Raw genomic sequence first — 27,863 nt, forward strand, 5'->3', positions numbered from 1 at the left:
GTACAGAGTTGCAGGGCTGTATCGGGTTAGAGAATGACCAAAACCCTAATTCATGTCCATTCATGAACATTGCAATATGTGCCAAAGCAATTTTTAGATATGGGATCTAAATCTTGAATTTATTTTAGTATGTGCTGTAATAAATTTATGATGGGTTTAATAAAATACTACGATTATCATAATAACGTTGGCAGAATTCTTTATTGTTGCACAAAGTCGATGTTTACATAACCAATCACATGTTTCACGCATGTGTCACACGTATCGTCAGGGGCGGAACCACACTGGGATCAGTGTGGTCTCTGACCCCCACTCAATTTTTTTTTAAATATTTTAAAAGTAATATACTATTATGTATTTCTATATGTATATTATTTCAAATACTTTACGTTTTGATATGCACCTACATGTGTTGTGGCGGGCCTATTTAGGCAGAAGTAGATGCTTCAAATTGCCCATTTGCTCAGCTAGTAAATGTCTTTGTCCTTTTACTTTCATTTATTTTTATATTACTCTATTTACTTAAGTTTACAATGTAAATAAGGAAGCACCCCCTATTTGGATTCAAATTAAAATACTAGAAAATCAAATTCCTACCAAATCAAAATATGAAAAATCGGTTTTAGTGCAAAATACGATTTAGGCTGAAAATGATGGCTCATTAAGTTAATATATACTTCTTACTAAAATCCCATAAAATCAAGTTTTCTTATTTGATGTGTAAGGAATAAAAGCCGCAAAAAATTATCTTGAGAAAATGATTATTTCGAAAAACCATTTTTCATACTTAGTCAATATTTTTACATAAAACATTTTTTCATATCTGATATGAATGCATGAAGGGACCTAAGGTTTTTTTTAGTTTGCTAAATCGCTACTTTTTGTCTATCTCTTGCAATTTTTCTTACTCATAATGTATTTGTCTATCCCTTTGTCAAGGAAAATTATGATTGCAACCAATAAGCAATATAATTCTTGACATATGTGATATATATATTATTTTTCGTATGTATTGTGAGTTTGTATTTTTTGTATGTATTGTGAGTTCGTATTTTTGATTATTTATACCATATAATACCATGTTACTGAATAAAACTAGGCATATGTAGCATTAATCACAAGTTTAAGAGATCACAGAAACAGAAGCATCTGATGAATTGCTCTGGATCTTATTCAGGATTCATAAGATCTAGGCAAATGCAAACCTTTCTTCCTCTCAAGGTCAACCTAAACAACCCTACTTTATCGGCACTGTCTAATAATGGTTCAACTTCGCCCAACTTTTATTGCATTGTTTTTAGACTGTATTTTGGGGGGGACCCCAATACGCAGAAGACAATTGAATTGAATGGAAATGGCCAAAAAAGAAGCAAAGCTTCCAACTGGCCACAGGTAATCTCTGTCGAGAGGAAACCTTTAATCTAAATACTTGCTGCATCAACTTCTGTACTTAAATATAGACCTCTCAAATTTCAATGTGAATTAAACCCTGATATTTTTTTTTCTCTTATTTCTTTTCTTGGGTCAAGGTTTTGGCAGTCAAACATGAGGCACACTACTAGGGTGTTGGGATCTGATTGGCTTTACATATTTTGCTGCCTGGTTGGCCCAATATGTTTCTGATTGTTGAATTTTCAAAGGGGCAAATAATTGGCTGAAAAGAATAGAGGGCCAAAAGCTCATCAAACTGACTGAGTGAGCTGGTTCACATTTTCTTGCGTTCAATCAAAGTTTGACTCTAGACTTAGTTTTCTTTGTTATTAATTTTCCCCATCACCATCAAATGACTTAATTAGAATGTCATCCCATGCCAACATCTGTCTCTCTGAAGACCAAAGAGCTTTCTCATTCTATTCACCAATAAAATTCAAAAGCTTTCATATCCAGTGGGGTCTTGAAGATTGAGTGGTTAATTAGTTTGGATTATGCATGAACCTTGTAAGTTTGAGGAAAATGGGAAAATGCTGACTTTGACTGATCTCCTCATACAGACCTTATCTTCAACAGACTCATATTTGCATCAATTAACAAATATTTATGCTTCTAGAAAAAGGGTTACCAGCACTAATTCTGAATTAGCCTTTAATTGCATCCATAAGCAATTTAATTTTTTAAAATTAAGTTCCACCATCACTATCATTTCTACCAAATCAAGTGAATTCCTTGTGATTTTTTTTGACTGGCCTTGTTTGCTTGTTAGTTGTTTTCTAGTACAAGTCCATATGCAGTATTTCAAGCCATCAGCACACATGATATAATTTTTACAGAAAAACCAGCTGTCTGATAGGTATCTTGTTGTACACACACACACACTCAAATCAAACCCCACATTACAATTTTTTCCAGTCTTTAATTGCATTTGAATTCCTGTTCACACTATGTGAAGCCTTCTGACTTTTGCCACTCATCCAATTGTCCCCAACCCAAGTCATAAATGTATAAATATATGATCCCACCAGTTTACTTTCCTCATAAAATCTTTTGCCAGAAACAGAGTCCTCTGTTTTCTGCTTTCCTCCTCTGTTTTTTGCTCTGCTTCTAAACAGAACTTCTGTCCTCGGCTTGTAAACCAGACCTTTTGTTTAGCTTCAATTACCTCCACACAGTACAAACCATGGAAGCTGAACAAAGCCCAAAGAAGCCTCAGAAGCCAGAGACAAGGATTCCACCACCTAGAGGTCAAGTTAAAGCCAAGATTTTTAGAGAGTTGGGGTCTAAAGTAAAGGCTGCAGCAGAATCAGTGGTAACTGGGCTGGGAGGGTGCTGTGGAAGCTGAGGCTACATGTTTGAGGGGCATTCAGATACTTGACCCTGATGAAGTAATGTTTTTTACTTTTTTTTCTTCCTATGCAGATACAGAGTTGAAACCAAACGGATTATTTGGGTCATGGGCATGGCATTTTAGTTGAAATGGGAAATTGCTTAGTTAGGATATGTCTATATTTACATGCAAGTTTCAGGCCATTACATAGCAATGACAGTATGGATTTTGCAAATTCTGCTTCTGGGTTTGGTTCTCTTATTTATCTGTTATGCTTAGTTAGCTTCCATTTCTTCCAAGTTTAGGAAGCTGGGGGCAAGTGCATGAACGGATGAGTCACAAAGCAGAAATTGTAGCTCGTGGGTTCTTGTTTTTTATTTGATGGGATTCATGGAGGAAATTAAAATTAATAGATATGTTCTTCATTTTTAGTTGAAAAAGAAATGAAAAGACAGCAGCAGCAGCAGCACTATCAAGTATCAATGCTTAAAATACATGAGTGTAGAAGAACCTGATTCTCTTCCAAACTCAAACCTGTATTGTTAACTGTGTTGTTGTTGGCCTCTGGCCCAAGTCATCTTCGAATTAAAAGTTCCCAATTTGATTTGTTCAGTGTAACAGCTGTGCATGTTTCCTTTCCTTTGGTTTTATTAACTTTAAATACTGTCTAATTTGATTACTTAATTGATATTTGATACTGGTGAGAGAGAGAGAGAGAGAGTTGCTAATAAAACAACATTATCTGTCAGATATGCATTTGGTGTTTAGTTAAAGCAATTAACCTCGTATAGTAATGCTAAACATACATTTATTTATTTTAATATTTGTATTTGGTTTTTTTTTTAATAGGAATATTTGTATTTGGTTGAACATGTCTGTTTGTCTGTTCTTCTCATGCATTCACACTACGTGGAGCTTATGTGAGACACTTGGCTTACATGCTTTGCTTGTCAGGCCAACTCTTCTTCTTCGTCTCCAGTGACTAAATAATAATATATACACAAATCCTTCAATACTATATCCACACACACCCTAGAAGCCAGAAAAAGAAAAATGGAAGACAGAAGTAGATATAAGCCGATGCACAAAGAAGCAGCCACCCTTCCACCAAGGAGAGGCAAAATCAAAGCTAAAATATATGGGACATCAAAGAGACTGTCATCAATCTGATAGGAATGGCAAATCAAAGTGATAATGGGGGACAAAGCTCATCAGCTTCAGCAAATCAGCCAGATGATCAGAACAAAAAGGCTTGAAAAGCAAAGCATTTGTGTTCATTGTATGTTTATTTGCTCTGTGCTCGTTTATTTGGTGATTAAAATTTTGCTTCGAGGTCTCAGATTTGCACCCATGGCATCAGTCGTGTGTGAGAGAAAACCCCCTCCCGGTTTAGACTAGTACTAAAAATAAGTTTGCTCTCTGAATAATCATGTTTCTTACTTGTTTGATGACACCAAATTATTCTACTTTTGGATGGTGCTTTCTTTAGTGCATCTAATTAATTCACATGTTTAATTCATTTGATGTTGTTTTGTTAGAGAAACTATAATGCCTGATGTGGACCTAATAAATTAAAAATTACCCCATTTTTTTTTCTTCAAGATTCATGTTTCATTCATTAGTTGTCTGCTGCACCAGAAAGGTCCAGAACCAATTTTTCAAATACCAGTCACAATCTGATTCTGTCACACCAGAATCCGGTTCTTCAGATTAAAATTATATATTTTGCCATGGACTTAATATAATAGTTTCTAGTTGATCTCCTTTATGCTTTTGTTTTTCTTGAGGTTTTTCTTGGCCATGGCAAAATCACTAGTGCACGTGCATTTCTTGTTCTTGTCAATTCTCATCCCAATATTTTTTTTTTTACTGGAATAGAGGTGATGGAATCTATGTGTGGATCCAAGACCAACCCCACCCTCTCTCTTCTTCCCCAGTTAATTCCTTTATATTCAGCATTCAGGCAATTTTATATATGTTGTTCACAACTGCATGTGCATGAGTGATAAAGACTTTTTTGACAAAATTGCCCAACTAATAATTGCTTCCTCCACCAAATACACATAAAGTGCACACTTCCAGTTCAGCTCACTTCACCACCACTGCCCTGCAGCTTCTCCTCTTCTTCTTCTTCTTCTTCTTTTCCTAAAAAATCAGCTGAGAAATGGAAAACAAAAGCACCAAGCCAGTGAAGAAAGGAAAAGAATCAAAATCCATGGCCAATATCCCACCAAAAAGAGGTCAGATCAAAGCTAGAATATTTGAGGAACTGGTAGAGACTCTGAGCAACATAGCAGGAGGAGCAGGAGCAAAGTGTGTTACCAATTTTGGGGAAAACCCAGGTTCATCAAGTGGCTACTCTTTTGATGAGAAACACTAGAAGACTAGCAGTATTTGGGAAAGGGCAGGAGAGGCCTTCAGTACTGGCCAATTTGCCTTTAGCTATGAGGATGAGACTGATGATGAGAGAAAAGGGTAGGGTTTTTCTTTGTTTTCTTGTTTGTTCGAGGGTTTGAAGCAAGCATGAAATCCAATTTGTTTCTGCAAATTAGTGAATTCTATTTGCCACTTATCTTCTGTATCTTCCTGTCTGGGTGATAAGTTGAATCAAAGGTGCATTTCTCCAATGCTTTTTTTACCATCAATACTGAACATTTGTACTGATGAACGTCAGTTCCATTTATTTACCACATCAAGAAAGATTATGATCTTGATATAATTAACCAACTTCTTTGCTTGGACTCCAAAGCTTTCATGTTCTTACCAATTGAGCAACAAGTTATAATCAGACAATCTGTGGTCCTCAAAAGTGGGGCTGCAGGCAGTCCTGTCAGTCAAGCCAAATGCGTTGAACCTGCATATTTGGTTTGACACGTCAAGGGGCTCAAACTTGACACGTGTCGTTAGAGTAATTAATATATTAATTTGTTCAACTAAATCAGGAAAAATTCATCAGTCGAGAAAGAAACTTGCAGAAAAGTATATGAAAGTGGAAAAAAAAAAAAAATCATTGAATCCACCAACGAAATCATGTTCATCCATCATGGACAAATCAAAACTGATATCTCATTAGATTGGCCATTTCCTAAGGGATTTTGGACCACTAGGAATCTTATCTACGCATTTGAAAGTGAAAGAACACTCATTGTTTAACTTTAACAGGATAGGTAACAGGGATATGGAACTGCAAAGTTGGGTCGACAGACCACCATTGTCTCTCGTTGGGGTGTTAACTTCTAATGGTTTGCCTTGTCCACCTCATGTAGCATCTGCTGTTTAGCTTTAATTCCCATTAGTAGCTAGTTTGCTGGGTAGGGACTGTTGCTCTAGGCTCCGGTGGAACCTAGCTATGTCTGACCCTGCTTTTGTTAGTTGTTTCTTGTGCTCTGTTGGCTCATCGTGGCTTTAGCCTTTTGTTTGTATCTCTATTCCCTGTTTTGGGGTCTTTTGAATACAACATGAATTTTCAGACCAAAAACAAAAACTTTAACAGGAAGTCTGCCTCATCAAAATTCGTTCTTTTGACTTTTATTTGTCATCTTACATCACAGGCTAATTTCATCAATACGTCACAGAATTAATAGATACAAATGTTGTCCAAAAAGATTGATCTTTTGGTGATCAACAAGGCATTGAATTTGTTGGATGAGCATGAAATATGACTACATTTCATGATTGATTAATTTCTACTGATTCAATCTACCTTTCCAACTGTAACTCTTCCCCCTTGATTTGCGTTCGTTCCAATATTCTGAGAGTGCAAAGGTTATGCTTTAATTTCTCTCAGTTGCCTAGACAGCAACTCACCAGTAGTCTCCTGTTCCCTCTATTAAAAAAATTCAAACAATGAAACTGGCAATTTGTTATTATGACACGTTTCTAGAATTATGTTGACTTAGGGTTTAGAGAGAACATATATCTGGAGTATTATCTATTGCATTGCCTTGATGTCGATGTGGGATTTGGTAAAAATGGAAAAGCTGGGTGTTCCCACCTCACATCAAAATTCAAATGCAGAATATATGGTCCTAGTTTGGAGAAGACAAAAAAAGAAAGATAAAGATGGGTAGTGAAACATTTTACAGACCTATATATATACAAAATAGAAGGTTTGAATTAGTTAAATACAATATGAAGTGAGGCCCTATAAGGATGTCCCTCAAATAAACTTATTTGAAGAATTCCCAATAAAAGCTTACTCTCGCTATATATATGTATATACGTACACACATTTTGGATTCCTTCGGTGAAGGCATCATCATGACATCAATATTTGGAGCCTTTTAATATTTGCAGTGATTGATCATTGTGAAGGGGCCCACATGCGAAACTTGTGTTGGTCTCCAATCTACAATTTCATACTTAGAGACTAAGGTGAAAGTGCCAGGCAGCTTTCCTTGAAGCCCAAGGCACAAATTTTTTGTCTATGTATGTCATAGGAGAGTCACCTTCGGCATTGTAAATGTGGGTATTGAAAATGGTCTTAATAAAACAAAAGAGTAGACCAAGACTATTATTGGCTTGAATACAAGGAGCTAGATTCATCAAACCAAGCGGAAAAAAAAGAAGGTTTATTCAATCACGTTTATTTACTTGCAATAATTCAATCAGATTCTGATTTATACACCTTTTCTTCCCATTCATTGCCCATCGGTGTAAATGGAGATTCATGTCCCCAACCCCAACCTAGATTTGTCAAAGGATAAAAGAGCTAATCGTACTCTTTATTTGACAGAAAACGTAGAGGTGGTCAAATTTCCCACATGGAAAATGAGGAAGAATCTCTATAAATGTAATTTTGAAGAGATGTGACAGAGAGCTCACCAGCATTGAATGCAGTTTTCTTCACCAACGAAACTGAATTCCTTTAAAACTTCTTTTTCTGGAAGCTTGGATCTTTGTCACTTGTAGCGAGACTCCGAGGGCTGATGATACAAAGTCAAAAAATTGAATGGAAACTGCAAAACCCAATTCCACTTCAGAGGTCCACTCACTCAGATGTCTGAAGCAGATGAGTCGGCCATTATTGTTGTTGGCATGATTCTCTGAAAGTTCTGTTATCTATGTTACAGTTCAGTGATTTTTATTTTATCTTTTAGTTAACCGATTCTTATCATCATTTGATGTTTCTTCCTACATACAAAAAAATAGGAATGTGCCATTCATCTTATAGGAAAGGTAGGGACACCAAATGTTAATTGAACAACAGCAATCTGAATCAAAATTTGGATTTTTTTTCCTTGCATAAAACATTAAGCCACATCCAAAGAACCAAGAATTTAGCATTAAAAATACAAATAAAAAACATTCCCAGGACAAATAATACATTATTTCCTCTCACATTTCTGGTTATAGTCTCTTTCAGTCCCTCGCTAGCAATAAACTCACTTATCCCCCTCTTCAAGATGCCTCTATACCTGGTTCCCTTATCTGAATGGATGTTCTTGACAAACTTGCTTCAAGTTCATTTAACTCATCCAAATCCAACTCATCATCATCATCGTCATCGTCATCGTCGATGGGGACTTCTTCGGACCCAGCCACACTAGTAGAGGCGCTTGGTCCTGCTGCTGCTGAGTTGTCTTTGACCTGAAATGAAGCACAGACAAACTGAGATAACAAAATAAATGGAAATTGTTAAGACAATTACTAAATGTCCAAGTAAACGGGAACCATCCGACTTCATTTGAACTAGGTAGTGTCTTAAGAATTCAAGAAAGCACAGCAACCATCGATGATATTTATAGCTCCGGGATTCAAAACATTTGCTCCTTGGTAATGATAAATGCGGTACTACATAGTTACACTACTTGTGTACCAAAACCAGAATTACCTATGCGAAGATTTTGGTTCTTGTGTCACTGGTTAATATTAAAAGAAAAAGTATGAAACAGTTCCTGTTGCAGCAACTGAGTAATAATATCTCAATCATTTGCAACCACGACAGATATAATAATTAATTTATAAAATCATGGACAGCAAAGGCTTGTTTTTTTTTCTTTCTTTATAGTCTCATTTAATAAAGAAAGAGCTTCAAGAGATGGCACATTCCCTGAGCAAACTCCTATAGTGCCAGTAGAGTTTTCAGTCCAAAGGCAAGTTGCAACAGGAACTTTAGAGTGACAGGGTCACAATCATGGAGAACACTCAACGCCATGTTTCATCAAACCCTATTTTGGCAGAGACCACCTCACATTGTTATTGAAAGCTATATAGCGTTTTCACATCAATACCAAACTTCAATCTCATGTTTTCTTCATTTCTCTTGGAATATGAGAAAAGTTGTAGTAAGATTATGATCATATTTTGAAGAAAATGGTTATTTTATCCAAATGTCCCGTAAATTTCCACCTATAGACTATCTACAAGTCAAATGGGGAGCACTCCTTGTTGCTGAGGATCCATGCAACAAGGAATGGACAGAACCACAAAGAGCTAAGAAAAACATGATATACGCCCTAAAAGGATCAGGATGCATGGATCTGTAATCAAAACTTGATAATCTCAGCAGAAAAACCTTGAAACAATGATCTACTATAAACAAAATAAACAAAGAGACGACATAACCACATAAAAAACATAACGAGATAAGAATAAGGAATTAAAAGCAAATCACATTGAGACATCTACGGCAGAATCTTATCTCATTGCATCAATCACATCATTTTGGTATCATCTAAGTCATTGACGAATTCAAAAGAATGTTCAATCCTCCCTTGTACTTAGCTATCACAGCATTATCATTATAACTGTGGCCATTCTGTGCCGCATGCAATGGCCATCCAGCATTAAAGCTCGACCAGCATATAAGTAATAATACAATACAAAACTTCTATTACATAACAATGAACAGTTATCTTTATCAAGATACTGAAATAGTTCAATTCTTTTTCTTTTTCCCTTATTAAAAAAACTGAGGTGATGCCCATAGCTGAGAATAACTTCTAGACAATCAAGCCCAAACAAAAGTAATGACAGATAGCCCAAATGACCAGAAAAAGAGCGTTTTTGGACACTTATTTTGATAAGCCAATAATTTTCTTTGACAGCATAGAAGCGTGAGATCTTAAGATACAGAAAACTTTCATAATACCCAAAAAAAGAAAAAAGAAAAAAAGAAAAAAGCAAACTCGAAGATAAGAAATAATATTCACATAAGTCAGCAGTTATGCAGACCCCACCACCTTTTTTTCCCTCCCTTCTAAGTGATGAGATGTTGGAAGTTAAAAGTTAGCTAAAACGTTACCAAAAGAATATACAGAAACATATTAAAGCTTTGTTGACTTTGAAAGTGACATGTACCGCTCCATCATAAATAAATCACATGTGTAATACAAAATGAAAATATTACCTTCTCTTCAGCAGCCTCGGGTTCTTGTCTCTGGTATTTTTCATAAGCTTCAGCATCATCCACAAACACGCTAGCATCCGCAAGAAACAACTCACGACCACTGAAATACAGAAAAAATTGAGTCAATAACATAAAACAAAAAAACTACATACAAAATGCAAACCATGGAAGGAACAAAACCTCATGCGGTCATTCTTAGCCCTCTCTGCTCGTTGTACAGCCAGGCCAGCCTCTTTCTCTTCTGTCTTTTTCTTCCTCCATTGCATGAACAAATCAGTGGTCATTGGAGTACAGGTTGTAACTTTTGCACGCTGCAGTAATCAGCAGATGCGCATTAAAAATACAAAACAGAGGAAATAAAGCTTAAAAAATACTTAAGGATGCAATGCATATATTTGCAAATGTACAAAAAGTTTCCATCACAACAGGGAAGGACAAAATGAAAATGCAAAGTTAACAAAATCAATATGATCATCACCTGATTTTCGATCTCATCCTCAATGGCAATTTTTTCAGACTCTTCGTCAAGAAGTGACTTCATCTGAGACTTCAAAATATAGCCAGGAGGAAGAGCATGTCTGTAATGGCACTCTTTTCCACCATTTGGACAAGCCCAAAACCAACCATACTGCTTCTTTTCCACTGCTTCCAAGAAGTGTTTGCAAACCTGTACATATTAAAGGCCAACTGATTCATAACAAGATATACTGCTACATTATCAAATTGCCCAACCATAACTTAAAAAAGTATTGTACTGTTTAACTATCACTATTTTAAATTTTTGAATGTTTACTCATCTAGAGGAGAAAAATAATTTATCCCTCCATTATTCAATAACCCCACCAAAAGTTAATTCACTAGCATTGCCCACAATAGAGATCCAATCTATAATCCCAAAAGTTTCAAGCAACATCGCTGATTCTTTACAAGCATATTTCTTACTTAAACATTCAACAAAGCAACCAGCCAAACAGAACTTTTACATTAGGCTAGCATTAGAGATACCAGATCACATTTTTCTAACAGAAGCTTAAACCCACCACAACTGAAAAGAGTAAAAGCATACATCCACTCCAACTCGATAAGACATAAATCCATCACCTAAATTCACTACATGTACTTGCATAAAGTTGAGCATTTTAACATGCCCCATTGCCAATGACTTGTTCTTCAAAAAAATAAATCAGTTATCAGATTGTGACATCAACTATTTAAATTGTAACATAACCCATATGATCAATGATTGCAAAGCTGACCTACACCACCTAAAAGTACTAGTTTCAAAAGAAGATCAACGTCCCATGCAACTAAACCTTTGCCTCCTTTTTTTTTCTCTCTCTCTTTTTCCACTCATGAAACATAATTGATGTAACGGCTAACGTGCCCTGAAAGGCCTCCATATTCCATCCTAAGTAACCAGAAACATTTGAAGGGTGGGTAGGTAGGGAAAGAAGTAGGGATAGAAAGACATAGGTCTAACTGGAGGGGGAGAGAGAGAGAGCAACGCAATCAAATGCAAATATCATAACACTGAAATTGACATACAATCTCGGTGGGCTTATTCTGGTTATACTCATTCTTCTTTGACTCCACAACCTTCTCCAACGTCTCTTGATCCCAATCCTCCATTGTTTCTGAAAATATAATCAACACGGAATAAGCAAAACATATGCCTATATATTAGCATGAAAACAGTAAATAAGACATGTGAATCCTCTCACCATCATCGCGCTTATCACTGTAAATATCAATCTTTTCACCCTTCCTCTGAACATTCAAATCATGGGAAAACTTGCACTTAAATCCCTTAGTACATTGCCCAACCTTGAAAAACTCGCACAATATAGACTTGGGATCAACACCTATTCAAATTCCCAATTCGGTTACAAACATACCATAACCAATCCGCTATTGAACACAATATAATCAACTATCACCAAACACGACTAAGAAACATGTCAGAGTTGGGGTACATACTACATACCAGCTGGCACTTTTGGCTGACTAACAGCAACCTTGAACAAATCATTAAGCTCCTTCTCTTTGGCTTTCTCTTCCTCCTTCTTTTTCTGCAAAACCCATTAAAAAAATGATAAAACCCAATTTCACAAAATTACATCCAAACGTTATTTTCTAATAAGAATCATCAATTTTCATTATTTTAGCTAATTCTAGTCTAACCAAATACAACCCAATAGGGGAAAAATAACAGACATATGAGAGGATCCGAATAAGAAACAGTGAGAAGCGGACCTTGGCTTTGGTTGGGTCTACTTTGGGCTGGACTGACTGCTTGAGATTCTGTACGTACTTCTGGACATTCTTACTCTTGTTCTTGTTCTTCAGACCAAAGGTCTTGTCCTCCACGACCTTCTGCTTCTTTGCCAAGTCGGCCTTCGATGCCTTTGGCGGCATGGCTACTACGAATTCAACAAACGAACAAAAATAGAAAAAGAAAAGGGAAAGATAGAGCAATCTGTGGTTTCCGGAATTAATAAAGTTACAAACTTCCGGTGCAGATTTGCTTAATTTTGAATCAGAGATGGCGATTAGGGTTTTCGAGAGCCCTCTCTGTGCACCTTTTGAGAAGGATGAACGAATGGCGTATAGTGACCAGGGCAGGACTAGTGTGTTGCTCTGCTGGCCTAAAATTCCGATTTTGCCCTAACTTTCTGGCTGCTACTATTAATAGTGTTTGAGTTTTGTCGAGTTTAGATTCATGTTGGGTACAAGTCAATTCGCAACTCAACAAAATTTCTATTATGTTAATTGAAATATTTGCCAAATTAAAATTTTATAATCATTTATATTTCTAAGATAAAAATTTCAAATTTTTTTTTTTCTGTCAAACTGGTACTTGCACTTTTTATATGAATTTACTTGACGCATATATTATTACATCGTACAAATACATATAACATGATTTGACAATCTAACAATTGGTAACTGCCCACTCATCTTTGTTGTTCATAGTTGGTTTCATTTGCTGATTTATGGCTAAATAATAGTCCATTATTGTTTTTCTTTTTCAATAACAAAGTAAATAATTAATTATAATTTGAATATTTATAGGGTATAATGGATTTATAACTCAAATGATGGTTCTTACGCATGCATTCAAGATTTTAGGTTCAATTTCTCTTTATGGCTTTAACTATAAGGTATAATGGATATACATATGCATTTACATAATTATAGGGTATAACGGATTTACTAGTATATTCAAGTTGTAATATACTTTTTTTTGGACAAAAGTTGTAATATACTAGTATCGCTTGTATTTTAAAATTAAAATACAAGGGTATAATTGTCACTTTGAAAAATGCTCCTTTAGGTTTACCACGTGGCGCGCTAACTTGGGTAAGGTTCACAATTGCATACGACGCGGCGTAACGCGCCGTATGAGACAGTTACCGTTAAACTGTAGCCACGAGCACGAAGCTCAGAGAGCAAAGCTGAACCAGAAGAGAGACAGAGAGAACGCGATGACGCCGATGAGGATGACATACCGTACGGTCTTCAAGGTTTATCAGAGCAAAAATAGAGCTCCATATTTGTTTCAATCGCGTTCATACTCTCAGTCGCAGTGTCAATCTAGGCCCGAACCCGAACGGTTATATCCAATTCTCTGTTTGGCTTCCGAGAAACGGTGGGAAAATTATAGAAATAGCTAAAAGGTGATGTTTGGTTGCACTGTAGGTCTTCGTTTGGAATTGCGTTTGACATTGACGGGGTTATTCTCCGTGGCCGTGTTCCCGTTGGAGGGTCTCCGCGAGCTTTAAGGAAGTTGTACGGAACATCAGGTACTAAGAACTCCATGTTTTCTCTCTCTAAATTAACAATTTCATTTATTTTTCAGCAAAATGAAAAAGAAAAAGAAAAATAGAAATTGGTTTTTGTTTCTTATTTTCTGGGCAAGTAAACTGATTCATCTGGCTCAAGTTTATGTATTGTGTTATTGAGGATGATGGTTTTTCATTGACTTGGTTTACTTTTTCTCTCATAGTATCTCTAGCTTAATGAAAATTCTGCTTCTTTGTAGGTACTTTGAAGGCTCCTTTTCTGTTTTTGACCAATGGTAAGTCATCTGAGCGTTTTCACATTGGAAACATTCATTATGTTTTGGTTAGAACTTCATTCGAATTTCATTTAGTTCAACAATGGATATTTGTTCATAATTTTGACTTAAGTCTATAATCTTTGAGATATTCTTACTTGTGTGTCTGAGTGTCTTACCAGTATATTTATACTTAGCCCATGTCACGTGGATTGTTCCTTTGTAGTCTCTGTTCCAAAGAGTTAGATACAAAGTGGAAGAATAAACTTTCTAATAGGTACTATGCGGTTGAAATAGGAGGTGGCATACCGGAATCAAGACGAGCCGCTGAATTAACTGAACTTTTGGGAGTTAACATCTTGCCTTCTCAGGTAATATTCTAAACATTTTAATTATGTATTATGAGCTTAAAGATGATGTTCTTTTGTTTCCAATTTTTGGTGAATTTTATTTGACTGATGGAACCTTTGGAATAGCTCTCTTTTCTTTTTTTATCGTGATGCAGGTTGTACAAGGTCACACACCTTTTAAAAGTTTGTTGAGAAGGTATATGTCAGTTTGACATGAATCTTTTGCTACATTGATGTGTAATTTTGATGTATCATATTCTCCCCTGACTTTGTTTATAGTTCAAAGTGTAAACAATGTATTAACCTATTTTAATTATCTTATGGCGATTTTATCCGTTTTACTCACAGATATGAGAATGAACTCATTATTGCTCTTGGAAAAGGGGAACCGGCTCTTGTAATGTCTGATTATGGTTTCAAGTAAATTTTTAACCTAAAGTCTAGCTTGTTCTTGATTGTAGAGTCATCTGAGTTTGAATTTGATACCTCCTGTTGCTATATTTTGTGAAAGTAACAAATAGCCAAATTTATTTGTGGTGGCAGAAAAGTTCTCTCATTAGATGAGTATGCATCCTACTTCAAGAATATTGATCCTGTATCTCAATATAAGCTGTGGAGAACTAAGCAGGCATTGGATTGCAGCCACCCCAAGGAGTCTGTGCCAAGATATGATGTTTATTCTGACAGGGTTAGTGCAGCTTTTGTTGTCAGCGACCCTGTAGATTGGGGCAGGGACATTCAGGTATCTTTTCCATTTATTTAGAATGCAGTATTAGGAAATCCGAGCATCTAAGAATTTGAAATTGTAGCTTCCCTTGGCCTAGCGGGCTCAAATCCCACATAAATTGCCAACTTTGGTATGTGTATGAAGTAGAAAATAAAGTTTTGGGAACTGCAACTTTACCATCATGTTATTGCAGATGACCGCGGTCATTTGTGTCCTTACCAAAGCTGTGAGCTGATTCATGAATTGAATTAGGTTCTCTGTGACATACTAAGATCTGGAGGGTTTCCTGGACAAGAGAACGGGCACCAACCACCTCTATATTTTGCCGCAGATGATCTTGAGTATCAGGTTGGTAACTATGATTCTATAAAGATGTGGGCTGAAAAACTGAATCCTGAATTTGGAGATATAAAGAAACAAGCCACGATTTGTTTGTTTGCTTGAGTGATCTGTTTGCTGAAACCCGTTGAAATCATGTACTATGCCCATGAACATCTTCGATGCATTGGGTTCTATATGGATGATATGCCCCAATCCCTGACATTTAGAAGAGTAGGATTCATTTTTCTCTCTTCCCTTTATTCATCATCAACTTTCTTTCTTTTTCAACTTTAAGTTTCACATGGTACTGGCATTGTACTGATCAGCCGCCTACTTATAACATACAGGCTGCATTTCCTTCTGAGCGACTCGGAATGGGTGCTTTCAGAATTGCACTTGAAAGCATCTTCAACACGTGAGATGTGTCATATTCCATTGTGTTTATAATCCTACCTTTGCATGCCAGCACTTCTGATTGAACACTAAGTTATTCTGTCATATGCAGTCCATGCTACCTTAGCATGCCTTCAGTAATATAATTTACTTTTGGCTTTGCTGCAGGATTCACCATGATGCTTTGGAATATGTCTCTTTTGGAAAGCCAAATCCGTTTGTGTTTAAGAACACTGAAGCTATATTGACACAGCTTCAACCATCTCATTGTCATAATGATACAACAAATACGGGAAACTCTCAGTCGCATGCTTTCAAAACCCTTTACATGATTGGTGACAACCCTTCAGTTGATGTCAAAGGTGCTCAACAGGTCTGTCTTTCTCCTTACGGTGAAATTTTTTTACTATTAAATGCTTTGAAGTTTGAATTTATTTTGACAAGCATTGCACCTGGTTCTCAGGCTGGACATCCTTGGTTTTCTATTTTGACGAGGACAGGTGTTTTTAAGGGGAAAGATAATCATGCAGAGTTTCCAGCAGATCTGGTACGTTGGATATGCATCATCAGAATATTTAGGCGGTGCCGGAGATAGTTTGTCACTTGCAAGTGTGAAAAATGCGTAATAACTTATAATTTCAATTTGATTGCATTTGCGTTAAACTTTTTGCATACCATTTTGTTCCTACTGTAGGTTGTGGATACCGTAGAAGAGGCAGTGGACTACATTCTGAAGAGAGAAGGAACTTCTTAGCTCAGAAAAAAGAAAAAAAAGAAAATTTACTTGATAGTGATTATGTATATACTGGGTTTCGCTTGTATGGTTGACAGAAAATTGGATCAAGCAGCTCTTATAATTGAATGCAAGGTCATATTCAGTTTCATGGCCTTTTCTTTTTAGCTGATTTCATGGCTAAAAATTGATCCTGTGCCAATCCTAGGTTACGCGCTGATTTCGGTACTGATGGAGATTTTGATCACGAGAGCCACTATCCTTACAATTGCCACAGGACAAGTACAAAGCAGTGGTTTTCGTGCAAGCAAGTTCACCACAATCTGCTTGCGTAAGCTCAGACAAAATAATGTTTACCTTCTCAGCGCCTTTGTTCCACTATGGAAGTTGGTATGGAAAGTTGCCCATTTTTTTCCCATACTCTTTTTCTGTCTATTAAAATGACATAGCCTTTTCATCCATTTTCTTTCGTGTACACAATAGATGACGTTCTTCCACCCAAAAAATATATATATATATATTTTTTTTAAAGAGAGAGGATATGTTACTCTGTATGTTTACTTCAATTGAATGAAGGAATCATGAATCGGGAAAGTTGAGAATATGAGAGAAGTAATCGGAACTCACATAACCCATGTTTTAGTAAACACATTGAAAAGTACGTAATCAGAATACTTCCAGCACAATTTAATTTATCTCCAAACTACATGTCATACCATCTACGAAGCTCTTCCAGTAAGTCGAAATGATTAATGGAGTTTTTGTTTGTTTGTGTGGGGTGTTGTATATCCTCCACAGATGTCAGCAACATCAACAATACTTGAGATAGAAAAGCATTACTTTTTTATTTACGAGATCATTCAAATGAGCACAGCATCAACAAAGATGCACGTGTTCAACAACAATCAAGGCTTAGCCTACATATCTCAGAGATTAGCATAGCCAACGACAGGCATCATCAAAAGGGATTAGCTTCTGAAATTCAATTCACATGTGATTTACATTCTCAAACTCCATCCTCCTAGATGTGTTTGCTAAGAATTGTCTCAATAACACCTTGAGCTATAGGGTGATAAGAGTCACGCGCCTCTGCAAACACCCTTTTGGCCAAAATCTTCTCTTCTTCCTTTCCAGTGCCGCCTTCTACGAGAGCAGAGTAGAGTGGGACAAGGTACTTCTTCCTTCCAACTGCCTTCAAAGTTTTCTCCACCTCAACATAGTGTTCTTTGCACTTGGAAGCAATGGCCAGTAGGAGGAATGCCACCTTCACCTCGTAATCTTTCGACTCAGACAGCCTGAAGCGTGAATTCAACTCCAAAATCTGCAAATCCAAACACATATGTTATGATAAGACAACATAAAAGTGGGATAGATTTAACAAGTGCATTGACAACTGAAGCTGAAACAGAAATGAGTTAAAATGAAACACTTGAAGAAAAATACAAGGCTATTTCACTCCTAGAATCTGACTCAACAAGGTATAAGCTCCTAAGGCTATTTCAAATCTAAAAGAATATGTTTCCACATGCAAACCAAGTTATAAGAGATATGCCCATCCCCAACTTCTAACCATGTAAAAAATTGCAACATCATCAAATTCCAATTTTGAACTCAAAATCATCCTTGAAACAGTCCAATGAAAAAGACAAGATTGCATATGAAGAAATAGAATAAGATTTTCTGGTCAGTAATGGAAGAACCACTGTGTTATAAAATAAGTGCGCCTGGCTTTGGCCCTTCACAAGCACTCAATTCTATGCCCAAAAATCAAATTCCAGCAGATGTGGTCAGCATCAGAAGTGCACCCCATACAGAAATAACTGCTTATATATTTATTGAAAAACCACAGAAGTATTAACTTATATGAAAAGCGTAGGTTTACTACTAAATATGAATTAGAAGTTGAAGCAAACTAAGAAATAAAGTAATTACAAAAAGTGAGTTGAAGGCAGATATAAAATCCAAGTCATAGCACCTGGTAATAGAAAATCACTTGAAGAGAAGAAACTCAACAGTAGTACAGTACCTGTGAAGCTTCAATAGATTTGGGCAGGTTCTCCAAGTAGAGCTCCCACTCCTGCCCTTGCCAATCAGCAACTTCATCCTCCCTTGGCATCCTACCAAGCTTAAATTCATTTGCCATTGACACAATCTTTGAATATATACTGGAAACTGGTTCGTAGGCATCCGGAGGGATACCAGTACCCTCAGTCCATAATATTAAGTCAACCTCTTTCTCTATTCCAGGTAGGTTTGCTTTCAGAAAATCGAGAAATGTATCGGTATCAATTGACTGGAACTTGAAGGTAGCAATATATTTCTTGAGAAATTCATCAAATGCAGGCCTTCCAACCTTAACATTCCAAAGTAAACGTGTGACAATCAAATCCTCTTTATAGCACAACATCATGAGGGAAAGAAGTTAGAGCATATAATCAACCTACCTGGCGTTCAATGCGCCATAGAAACTGGAAACCTTTTTCATATGGAACTTCAGAATACACATCATCTGGGTCAACTCCTTCCTGGTTGGTTTTCAGCTTTGTGACCTCCAAGTTATCCTTGAACCTCTCCATTTCCTTATTCAAACCCCGCCAACCAATTCCAATGTTTAATGCAGCTCTGTCCTCGCCTTGCACAGCCTCAACAATTCTCCTCTCAGCATATGTCGTGAAACCCTGTAACAATAAATAAGGATTAACGCGCTAAGATATTACACAAATACCCTAGTGTGTTAGGCTTCTAGAAGCTGGACTATATTTAAAATTTAACAAGACAAATGCTAAAAATTAACCAAAAATGAACAACATCTATGAAGAAATTTAACAAGTCTATATTTAAAGTTCAAATGAAGAAAACAAGTATCATAAAGGCAAAAACAAACAATATCTATGAATCTTGTCAATATAAAAGATCAAAACCAACCATGAACCAAAAATCTGAACAAAACCAACCCACTTGAATATGAGGTAAAAAAAGATAAGTGATAGTACCTCATTCAACCAAAAATGCTCATTAGTCTTGTTGGTGATCAAGTTCCCAGTCCAGCTATGCGCCAGCTCGTGCGCCACCACCTGCGCGCCGCTCGAGTCGCCTTTGAGCACCGTCGGCGTCAAGAACGTCATTCTTGGATTCTCCATACCACCGTACGGAAAGCTCGGCGGAAGCACCAAGAGATCGAACCTTTCCCACTCATACGGCCCAAACAAGGCCTCCCCTTGCCTGATCATGTCCTCGGTGCTCGCGAACTCAGTCGCCGCCGATTCCAGCACCGCCGGAACCGCCTCCGAGTAAACCCTAGTTCTCGGTCCCACCTCCCGAAATCCTAGCTCGCCGACCGCGAAGGCGAACAGGTACGGCGGGATTGGTTGCTCCATCACGAACTCCTCGACGACTCTCCCCTCGGCGCACCACAGTGCGTCAGCGGAGACCAGCGCGGCTCCCTCGCCGGCGATCGGGTCACGGCGGTCCACGTGGCGAGCGGACATGACGGCCGAGAGCTGGCAGGGGACGTTAAGCTTTGCCGCGTAGCGCACACGCGCCGCCGGAGTGTCCTGGCATGGGAAGACGGAGCGCGCGTGGATGGCCTGGCATTGTGTGTAGACAAACGGCAGCGTTTTGTTGAAGGTCTGGGGAGGAGAGAGCCACTGGAGGGCGGAGGAGGAAGGGGAAGTGGAGTAGACGATGAGAAAAGAGGAGTGGTTGGAAAGGGAGACGGTGAGGTGGCAGCCTTTGATTGGGTCAGGAGAGGAAAGGGAGAAAGGGAGGGGAGCAGAGGATTGGGGGTCGAGGACGGAGTGAACGGTGAGTGCACGCGCGTCGAGGGAGAGTGGGCCAGAGTGTGGGGCCGGGAGGGTGAGGAGGGCGGAGGCGTGGATGGTGGAGGAGGGGAAGTCGAAGAAGAGAGAGAGTGAGATGTGGGTGGCGAGTGGGTGAGTCGACTCAGTAAACGAGTGAGGGTCGATTGGCGCCATTGATTTTTAGGGCTAACTGGTGAGTGAGCAAGGAGGAGAAGGAGGAGGAGAGAGTGCAAGCAGTGAGGCGAAGACGTAGATCTCTCGTAAATGAATGAGAATGAATATAAAGCGAGAGAGAGAGAGAGAGAGAGAGAGAGAGAGAGAGAGAGAGAGAACGATATTCGTTGCAATAACTACTTTCTTTTTCTTTTTCTTTTCCTTCTGGGTTTTGCTTTTTAAACTTTGGAGGGAGAAACAGAAGGTCTCGTTATTTTATTTTTAGTCAAAATTTGAAACTTTTCTTGCACAAAAGCATAATTTCTGCTTCTCTCCCAAGCTGAGTTGTAGAAGTTTGTGAATGGTTATTTTATTTTATTTTATTTTATATTTAAATGAAGGACATCTCTTTTTCATAAATCTCCATTTCTTTAAGAAATTGAGTATATTCTTGTGGTTTCTTATGCATGGTTACAAGATTCTTGGATTGTATGGGGGGTGTTGGAAAATGTAGTGAGTCCTCCACCTATGAGGCTTGAATTACACTTGAAAAGATTAAGTTAAATAATCACTAAAGTTATATAGACTTCGGGTAGTCCACCTAAATTTATAAAAAAAATTATAAGATCAACTATCCGCTTAGATGACACCTTTAAGTGGGGAAGTTAGGTCATGGCTAATAAGAAATGACTTTAACATAACCCACGCCCATTCCCTAACTTCCCCGCTTTAGGTGGCTCATATAACCCGAATATGAGTAGATGAGTTGCACCATATCATGCAATAATAGACTTAACCAAATCACAAGACGTTCAATCGATTGTGATGCGAAGTTTAATTCCAATAGATAATTGCAAAAGATCTAAATTGATATCAAATCTCAAGCTCTTATCGAGCAATCAAAATCATATAAAAAACTCTCCCAATAAGGCGACTTAAATTTGCACGTACTCCATTATTATGTATGAGGGAGAGTAAATCAAATTACTTTCTCGTCTTCACATCCTTAGGATTCATGGCACGTCATATTAATCAACTACAACAACCCCATACAAACCGGATAATAACATTATTTTTTTTAGTGTTTTGTGCAAATTAGGTTTTTCATAACTAATTTGATATTTTCACGTGATAAGAGAGATAGACTTAAAAAGCTGGTCATAAACTCATGGGATAGAAAATATCATTTAAAGGCCCAAAACAAAGTTCACAGTGTCAGCCCAGATGATATTTACCGGCTAACTGCACGTCTACACCCTCCAGTGGAGCCCACATTCATCCAATTACCCATTATTACACCCACTGTTCTCAATTCGCCAAATTTCCTTTCCTTCTCTCTGTAGAAGCAAAGCATCGAAGAAAGCTGCGAAATTCAAAAGTTTGAGAAAGAGAGGGCGGGTGAGCTCTCTATCCCAATCACATCCTCTCACTCTGAAAACCCTAAATCCTGAAGAACATAAAAGATGGACGACTACACGAGGGAGATGATGGACCTCAAGACTCTGGTCACTCGCACCCTTGAGAAGAAGGGCGTTCTGGCCAAGATCCGGGTACAAATTCCCCCTTTTACCCCTCCATATTTTCCCCATTTCCATGCTTTATCATTTGGATCTCCTCAATATGCATTCACAGCTGATTTGAACCCAAAATGAGGTTTTTTTCTCTGGTTACTCCTTGAAATGTTGCTTCAGTTTAGTTGACTTTTAGGGTTTTCTAATTTCATGTTTGTTAAGTGGAATTTGAAGCTTCGAGTTTTTGAACGCGATCCCCCATTGTGCAAAATTAGGGGCTGATTGATAATTCTGGATATTTTAGTATTAGTTTGATGTACATGATCGAACTTGTTGTTCTTGAGAAATGATTTTTCTGGGTCGTTGGCTGATTTTACTGTTGCGGTAGGCTGAGTTGAGAGCAAGTGTGTTTGAGGCAATTGAAGAGGAGGACAAGGTCATCGAGAAAGAAGAAGGCTTGCCTCCGGCATTGCTTGGTAGCTGCAACGATCGTGCTAAACAGCTCCATGCTTCCCCTTCAGGTTCTTACTTATCCCTTGCTCCTCCTTGTTCAAGTAAAGTAATTTCATCTTGGCTTCTGCTCTTAAGCTGAATTTCACTTTCACATGCTCATTGTAGGAAGGTTGCTTACAGCACTAGTATGCGAATACTTAGACTGGGCGCAACTAAACCATACGCTAAAAGTGTATCAGCCTGAGTGTAATTTGGTAATCAAGTATTTTGGTGCAGAAAGTGTCTTGAGCGTCTTGTGTTGTTCATCTTATGCTAATGATTGTTGCTTTTGCTTTTGTTGAATCGCAGCAAAAGGATTCTTGGAAAGCTGAGTTGAAGGACTTTAGTAGCAAGAATGGATATGATCTTAACCGAAATGGGGATAGTGGTCCTTTGCTTTTGGACGTGCTTGAAGGATTTTTGAAATTTGAGGTTTGATAATTTTTGAGTTAAAGCACATAATTTTCAAGTTAAAATGAGAATTTGCAATAGGACTGTAGTCTGACATGGCAATAATTTCTTTGGTTCAAGATACATTTACCTGATTGTTATGTTTTATCACGAAACCGAGGCTGCTAATTGATTTGTATTAATTCTTCTGGACACAGTATAGATTAGTTCACCACATGATTGCATGACATAGTCTCTCCTATACCTATGGGCATTTTTTCCCCTTTGTTATAGATCTCTTGATCAGTCATAGGATGGGATTAGTATACAATTTTGAGGTTCTACTAACCAGGGTAAAAAACTTCCTCGCCAAAAGACAATGCTGGATTGACAATGAATGAAGCAAAAATACAAATTTCTTTAGCTGATCTTTTGTTTGTATTTAGTCCTTTAGCAGATTTGTTATCATTAAATCTTGTTACTACAGAATTTATCTCAAGCAAGGGGTACTGGAAGGAGGCTAGCTACTTCAGAAACAGAGTCCTTATCCAATTTAGACTCTCGCAACATGCGAAGACCTTCTTCATCATCTGTTGCTGGAGGGCTGCCTCCACTAGGAAGGTGCTGAGCCTACATTACTGCTTCAGTATTTTGTATTTACTTTGTCTCGTTTTCCCTTTCTCTGAAACTCTTAATTGATATTAGTTTGTTGGTGTGCTTATTATAGGCCTGGTGCGTCTTCCCAGTCATCTGGTGAGTGACAAAGCAATTTCTTATGCCCTGTCCTTTATCTGCTTGCATTTGTTTCTGTTTAACTGATACATTCTAGCATTCAGATCGAAGAGGTGGGTCGTCCATGTCTAGCTACAGGAAAGATGACTACAATTGGAGATATGATAGTGATGAAAGTCCAGAGGATGTCATTCGAGCTTCAAGTGCCATGGAAAACCTTCAATTGGATAGAAAAGCTCGCAATCTAACCACATCGTGGCGGTATGTTCTGAGCCCCTTTATGTTTTATTCACTTTACTTGGAAAAGCTTTCCTTTCAAAGAAAACTGCAGCGATGCAAAATTCTAGAGAGAGATGGATTTTCTATGAGGTTAAAAATCAAAGTAAGGCTATTTACAAGAAGTCTCTTTCATAGGTGCTTTTATTAAAAGAGAAGTATATATGGCTACATTTTCCTTGTGACATGTCGATCCCACTTTTGTCATTTCAAAACTATGTATAACATTTTGAAACCTTGTGATAAAGGCTCATTTCAAGTCATAATCTAGCAGAGATTGTAGTTCCTGTTCATTGTTTTCTTACCCTTGTCTGCTTGATCTGGCTGCAGGCATGCAGGCGATGGAATTAGCGAGGATGAGGGCAGGTCTGATCAGATGTAGGCCGAACAACGACAACCTTTGTATAACTGCACGTGTATTTGATTTGTATTTTATATGTTTAATCCTTCAATCATAGTGATGTTATGTAAGATTATTACTGTATTCCGATTTGATCTAGTGCTTTGTTCGAGTGTTTATTTCGTGATGTAATTTCCTTTTTGACCCTTTTTTGAAATCTATAAATTAGTAACTGCATCTTTGCTTGCAAATTTTCATTCTAATGAAGGGTATGAAATTTCATGGAATTGCCAAATCCAGAGGCCTTTTTCGAGATCTGCAGGAGCCAAACTCCTCAATGACGCAATGTGTCACATTTGCGATATCAAACAAGAAAATATGACATGCTCATCAAATCCAGATGACAAAGAAAAGCAAGTAAATTCCAACAAAAATAGACGGAATAATAAATTAAAGCTGAAAAGAAAAACATTTATGTACTTTTGACATTTGTGGAGAGCACTGGATTTTATTACACGTGTCGTGGCACATTTCTAAGCGCCAAAAACCGCCTGCTTCCCTGGCTTCCGGGGAAATCCAAAAAAGGTAAAAATCAGAATCGAATTTCACACTCCCGTCCTCCTGTCCCCAAACATAAAAACCCCTCTCCCTCCTCTCTCTCTCTCTCTCTCTCTCTCTCTCTGTGCAGCTCCCCAAAAAAAACAAAATTTTGACTTTTGCTTGCTCCCATGGCGGTTTTGAACCGCGTTTTAAGATTAAGAGCAGCAAGCTCTTTCTCAGTTCGGAGCTTCCGTTCATCATCCTTTCTAAATTCCGAAACTGACCTCAAGGCGTCTTCCTCTGTCATCGCCCAAAACTCTCTTCCTCTGCAGCGAGACGTTAAGGACAGGAATGTCCAGTGGGTCTTCCTCGGCTGCCCCGGCGTCGGCAAAGGCACCTACGCCTCTCGCCTCTCGACCCTCCTCGGCGTCCCCCACATCGCCACCGGCGATCTCGTTCGAGACGAGCTCTCGTCTTCTGGTCCCTTCGCTCTTCAGGTCCCCCTTCCCTTAGGCCTTAGGGTTTTATCCTTTTTCTTTGATTTTTTTTTTCTTTTTTCTTTCAGAAAATTTCAATTTGTGAAAAACCCGAACAAAAAAATTGCAGCTTGCAGAGGTTGTGAACCAGGGAAAATTGGTTTCGGATGAGATTATCATAAACTTGTTGTCCAAGCGTCTTGAAGCTAGTGCAGCTAAGGGTGAAACTGGCTTCATTCTTGACGGTTTTCCTCGAACTATTCGTCAGGCGGTAATACCATTTTTTTTTCCCATCAAAATTTTGCTTGAAACATACATTGGATGATCTTGCTTGGGAGATAGCAAATAGGGACAATATGATCATGCAGGTGTAGATGAAAAAATGTATTTGGAATTAAATTTTTAGTTGAGGTTAGTAGAGTTGAACTATGCACATAAATAATAAACTTATGGTCTTTGAAGGCACACAATTTTATTACTCTACTGCCTCAAAATTCCAGCATAGCAGTACTTCTGTCTTGCTTCTTTTGGTTTCAAAGGTTATTGCTTTATGTTTTTTTTGTTTGGTTTAATTTCATGTTTGGGTCAGCAAAATCTGAATTCATCTGTGTTGTCTTTGATAATATGTTTGCTTATGGGAGTCACTTGGTTTTGGGTTATATAGATTCATGAGCAGGCGATGTTCATTGAGCATATTTGTATAAGAACTTTGCATCCCTTCGGGACTTATGTTCATTGAAATTCTGTATGATTATTAGACTCTGAACATCTACCATGTTGTGCAATTTTTCAAAAATCCTGAATTAGTGGGAATTTCCAGGTTTTTATGACCTCTGGAGGACAGTCCAAAATTTGAAATTGATGTTAAAGGATGCTCACTTCACCAAGTAGTTTGAATTTCTTTTCTTTTATAATGGCTCCAGTGGCTACACAGAGAAGAGTAGGCATTGACTTAGTGCCCTTAAATTGGCAACAGAGCTTATTGTATGATAAAATAGTATATTCTCATGTCCCATTAATTCAGCTTCCCTACCGTTCTCCCTCCCCTCCTCTCAAATATATTTTACCTCTGTGGTTATAACTTGCCTTCTAAGTTTTGTTTGGTTTACAGGAAATTTTAGAGGGCGTAACAGACATTGACTTGGTGGTCAACCTAAAGCTTCGTGAAGAGGCTCTACTTGCGAAGTGCCTTGGAAGAAGGATTTGTAGTGAGTGTGGAGGGAATTACAATGTGGCCTGCATTGACATTAAGGGTGAGGATGGGAAGCCTGGCATGTACATGGCTCCACTTCTTCCCCCTCCACATTGTGCATCAAAGCTTATCACACGATCCGATGACACTGAAGAAGTTGTGAAGGAAAGACTCCGGATATATAATGATAAGGTGTTGTTTCAGCATCTTGGGATGCTATTTTCACTCCTTTTTAAGAAGTCAACCAAATAGTTCAGAAGTTTATTTTTAAGTTTGAAATATATTAATAATAATATGACTGAAGCACTGCCGCCCATAAAATACTCCCCATTCTTCCTGCTTAGGATTGATGCCTCAGAGACTGTTCTACTTGGCATGCTCTTTGTTACTGTATTAATTCTTGCATTAAAACTATGCTTACTAAAACAATCTTCTCCATCCATGAGAAGATTGCTTTGTCATTATTGATCCATTGGAACAGCATCGGATTGCTTTGTCATTATTGATCCATTGGAACAGCATCGGCTAATAGATGGACCTTCTCCTTGTTGTCATGAGTTCACATTTGGACACTGGCCAATCAAGACTTATTTATGTCATTAATCTTTTTGTAACACAACAGTCTTTAATTTTGATTCAATTTGTAATTTGTGCGTCACATATCATGTTGTCCTTGCAGAGTCAACCTGTGGAGGGGTTCTACTGCAGTCGAGGAAAATTGTTAGAGTTTGATCTTCCTGGAGGGATTCCTGAATCCTGGCCAAAGCTGCTTCAGGCTTTGAATCTGGAAGACCATGAAGACAAACAGTCTGCAGCCGCATGATTCGTAATTCTGTACCATATACACTTTAGACAAGTTAGTTTTCCATTAGATAAGCCAAATCATTCTTTGCATGTCCTGGAAGTAGATGCATATAATTTAAAGTTGAAAGGGAAAAACTTCTATGTGCAATAAAAAACAGGAGCTGCCCCCCATTTATCTATAATTATATAGTATCCTATTGGGGTTTCAGAGTTATGTAAAATGGGTATTTATATTGTATTGTTAGTTATGTTGTTTGTTTGGAAAAATGGTTAGGTTATAATGATTATTTTTGTGGGCATTAAAGTTTCATTGCACAACAAGCTTGCCATTATTTTTATGAAATGTACAGATTCACCTGTCTTTCACATCCAATATATCATCATCCCTCCATCATTTTCCAGTTTCAACTGTCTTTTCAATCCTCAAATTTGGACGGAAATGTCTCTGTGCACATGTTTACCAC

General features: G+C 37.8%; 5 protein-coding genes and 1 long non-coding RNA gene across 8 annotated transcripts; 4 read left to right on the forward strand and 2 right to left on the reverse strand.

Annotated features, from left to right (window-relative positions):
• LOC109947027 lies at nucleotides 2,348-5,322 on the forward strand. Its single transcript, XR_002270037.1, has 2 exons — nucleotides 2,348-4,040; nucleotides 4,640-5,322. It is a non-coding gene; the product is annotated as an uncharacterized LOC109947027 (long non-coding RNA).
• LOC18786842 (zinc finger CCCH domain-containing protein 11) lies at nucleotides 7,956-12,750 on the reverse strand. The gene is made up of 8 exons (XM_007220940.2): nucleotides 12,366-12,750; nucleotides 12,097-12,181; nucleotides 11,834-11,974; nucleotides 11,658-11,746; nucleotides 10,591-10,779; nucleotides 10,293-10,423; nucleotides 10,113-10,212; nucleotides 7,956-8,350 (listed from the first exon to the last, which is right to left on the reverse strand). The coding sequence occupies exons 1-8, from the start codon at nucleotides 12,525-12,527 to the stop codon at nucleotides 8,162-8,164; spliced, it is 1,086 nt and encodes a 361-aa protein (XP_007221002.1). The 5' UTR covers nucleotides 12,528-12,750; the 3' UTR covers nucleotides 7,956-8,161.
• LOC18787538 (uncharacterized protein YKR070W) lies at nucleotides 13,501-16,725 on the forward strand. Of its 3 annotated transcripts, none has more exons than XM_020558619.1 (12): nucleotides 13,501-13,725; nucleotides 13,812-13,915; nucleotides 14,155-14,190; nucleotides 14,467-14,540; nucleotides 14,675-14,715; nucleotides 14,868-14,939; nucleotides 15,063-15,261; nucleotides 15,499-15,594; nucleotides 15,915-15,982; nucleotides 16,129-16,333; nucleotides 16,424-16,507; nucleotides 16,655-16,725. In XM_020558619.1, exons 1-12 carry the CDS (start codon nucleotides 13,514-13,516, stop codon nucleotides 16,712-16,714), a joined length of 1,251 nt encoding a protein of 416 aa, XP_020414208.1. In that variant the 5' UTR covers nucleotides 13,501-13,513; the 3' UTR covers nucleotides 16,715-16,725. The 3 variants fall into 3 exon arrangements, with proteins under 3 accessions (XP_020414208.1, XP_020414209.1, XP_020414210.1); XM_020558620.1 differs by having other exon boundaries at nucleotides 13,503-13,725; nucleotides 14,396-14,540; nucleotides 14,646-14,715; XM_020558621.1 differs by lacking the exons at nucleotides 13,501-13,725; nucleotides 13,812-13,915 and having other exon boundaries at nucleotides 14,175-14,190; nucleotides 14,646-14,715.
• LOC18787716 (leukotriene A-4 hydrolase homolog) lies at nucleotides 17,514-21,105 on the reverse strand. The gene is made up of 4 exons (XM_020558058.1): nucleotides 19,687-21,105; nucleotides 19,138-19,371; nucleotides 18,720-19,046; nucleotides 17,514-18,014 (listed from the first exon to the last, which is right to left on the reverse strand). Exons 1-4 carry the CDS (start codon nucleotides 20,665-20,667, stop codon nucleotides 17,715-17,717), a joined length of 1,842 nt encoding a protein of 613 aa, XP_020413647.1. The 5' UTR covers nucleotides 20,668-21,105; the 3' UTR covers nucleotides 17,514-17,714.
• LOC18787171 (protein TONNEAU 1a) lies at nucleotides 21,933-24,638 on the forward strand. The gene is made up of 8 exons (XM_007218754.2): nucleotides 21,933-22,196; nucleotides 22,546-22,678; nucleotides 22,776-22,864; nucleotides 22,959-23,081; nucleotides 23,527-23,660; nucleotides 23,767-23,792; nucleotides 23,876-24,032; nucleotides 24,378-24,638. Exons 1-8 carry the CDS (start codon nucleotides 22,110-22,112, stop codon nucleotides 24,427-24,429), a joined length of 801 nt encoding a protein of 266 aa, XP_007218816.1. The 5' UTR covers nucleotides 21,933-22,109; the 3' UTR covers nucleotides 24,430-24,638.
• Nucleotides 24,915-27,714, forward strand: LOC18785374 (probable adenylate kinase 1, chloroplastic). The gene is made up of 4 exons (XM_020558439.1): nucleotides 24,915-25,424; nucleotides 25,534-25,674; nucleotides 26,515-26,787; nucleotides 27,275-27,714. The coding sequence occupies exons 1-4, from the start codon at nucleotides 25,116-25,118 to the stop codon at nucleotides 27,416-27,418; spliced, it is 867 nt and encodes a 288-aa protein (XP_020414028.1). The 5' UTR covers nucleotides 24,915-25,115; the 3' UTR covers nucleotides 27,419-27,714.

The sequence above is a fragment of the Prunus persica genome, chromosome G2 (assembly GCF_000346465.2).
Source record: "Prunus persica cultivar Lovell chromosome G2, Prunus_persica_NCBIv2, whole genome shotgun sequence".
NCBI classification, from domain to species: domain Eukaryota; kingdom Viridiplantae; phylum Streptophyta; class Magnoliopsida; order Rosales; family Rosaceae; genus Prunus; species Prunus persica.

Bases quoted from the DNA above. Each gene is read 5' to 3' on its own strand.
- LOC18786842 (XM_007220940.2), bottom strand. From the start codon at position 12,527: ATGCCGCCAAAGGCATCGAAGGCCGACTTGGCAAAGAAGCAGAAGGTC. The intron at 12,182-12,365 runs GTCCGCTTCTCA...TGGGTTTTGCAG, and splicing joins TAGACCCAACCAAAGCCAAG to AAAAAGAAGGAGGAAGAGAA. The intron at 10,780-11,657 runs GTATGTCAATTT...TAATATGTACAG, and splicing joins AGAATAAGCCCACCGAGATT to GTTTGCAAACACTTCTTGGA.
- LOC18787538 (XM_020558619.1), top strand. From the start codon at position 13,514: ATGAGACAGTTACCGTTAAACTGTAGCCACGAGCACGAAGCTCAGAGA. The intron at 13,726-13,811 runs GTTATATCCAAT...GTTGCACTGTAG, and splicing joins TCTAGGCCCGAACCCGAACG to GTCTTCGTTTGGAATTGCGT. The intron at 14,541-14,674 runs GTAATATTCTAA...ATCGTGATGCAG, and splicing joins TTAACATCTTGCCTTCTCAG to GTTGTACAAGGTCACACACC.
- LOC18787716 (XM_020558058.1), bottom strand. From the start codon at position 20,667: ATGGCGCCAATCGACCCTCACTCGTTTACTGAGTCGACTCACCCACTC. The intron at 19,372-19,686 runs GTACTATCACTT...TTATTGTTACAG, and splicing joins AGCATTTTTGGTTGAATGAG to GGTTTCACGACATATGCTGA. The intron at 18,015-18,719 runs GTACTGTACTAC...TTGGATTTGCAG, and splicing joins AATCTATTGAAGCTTCACAG to ATTTTGGAGTTGAATTCACG.
- LOC18787171 (XM_007218754.2), top strand. From the start codon at position 22,110: ATGGACGACTACACGAGGGAGATGATGGACCTCAAGACTCTGGTCACT. The intron at 22,865-22,958 runs GTAATCAAGTAT...GTTGAATCGCAG, and splicing joins ATCAGCCTGAGTGTAATTTG to CAAAAGGATTCTTGGAAAGC. The intron at 23,082-23,526 runs GTTTGATAATTT...TTGTTACTACAG, and splicing joins AAGGATTTTTGAAATTTGAG to AATTTATCTCAAGCAAGGGG.
- LOC18785374 (XM_020558439.1), top strand. From the start codon at position 25,116: ATGGCGGTTTTGAACCGCGTTTTAAGATTAAGAGCAGCAAGCTCTTTC. The intron at 25,675-26,514 runs GTAATACCATTT...TTTGGTTTACAG, and splicing joins CTCGAACTATTCGTCAGGCG to GAAATTTTAGAGGGCGTAAC. The intron at 26,788-27,274 runs GTGTTGTTTCAG...TTGTCCTTGCAG, and splicing joins TCCGGATATATAATGATAAG to AGTCAACCTGTGGAGGGGTT.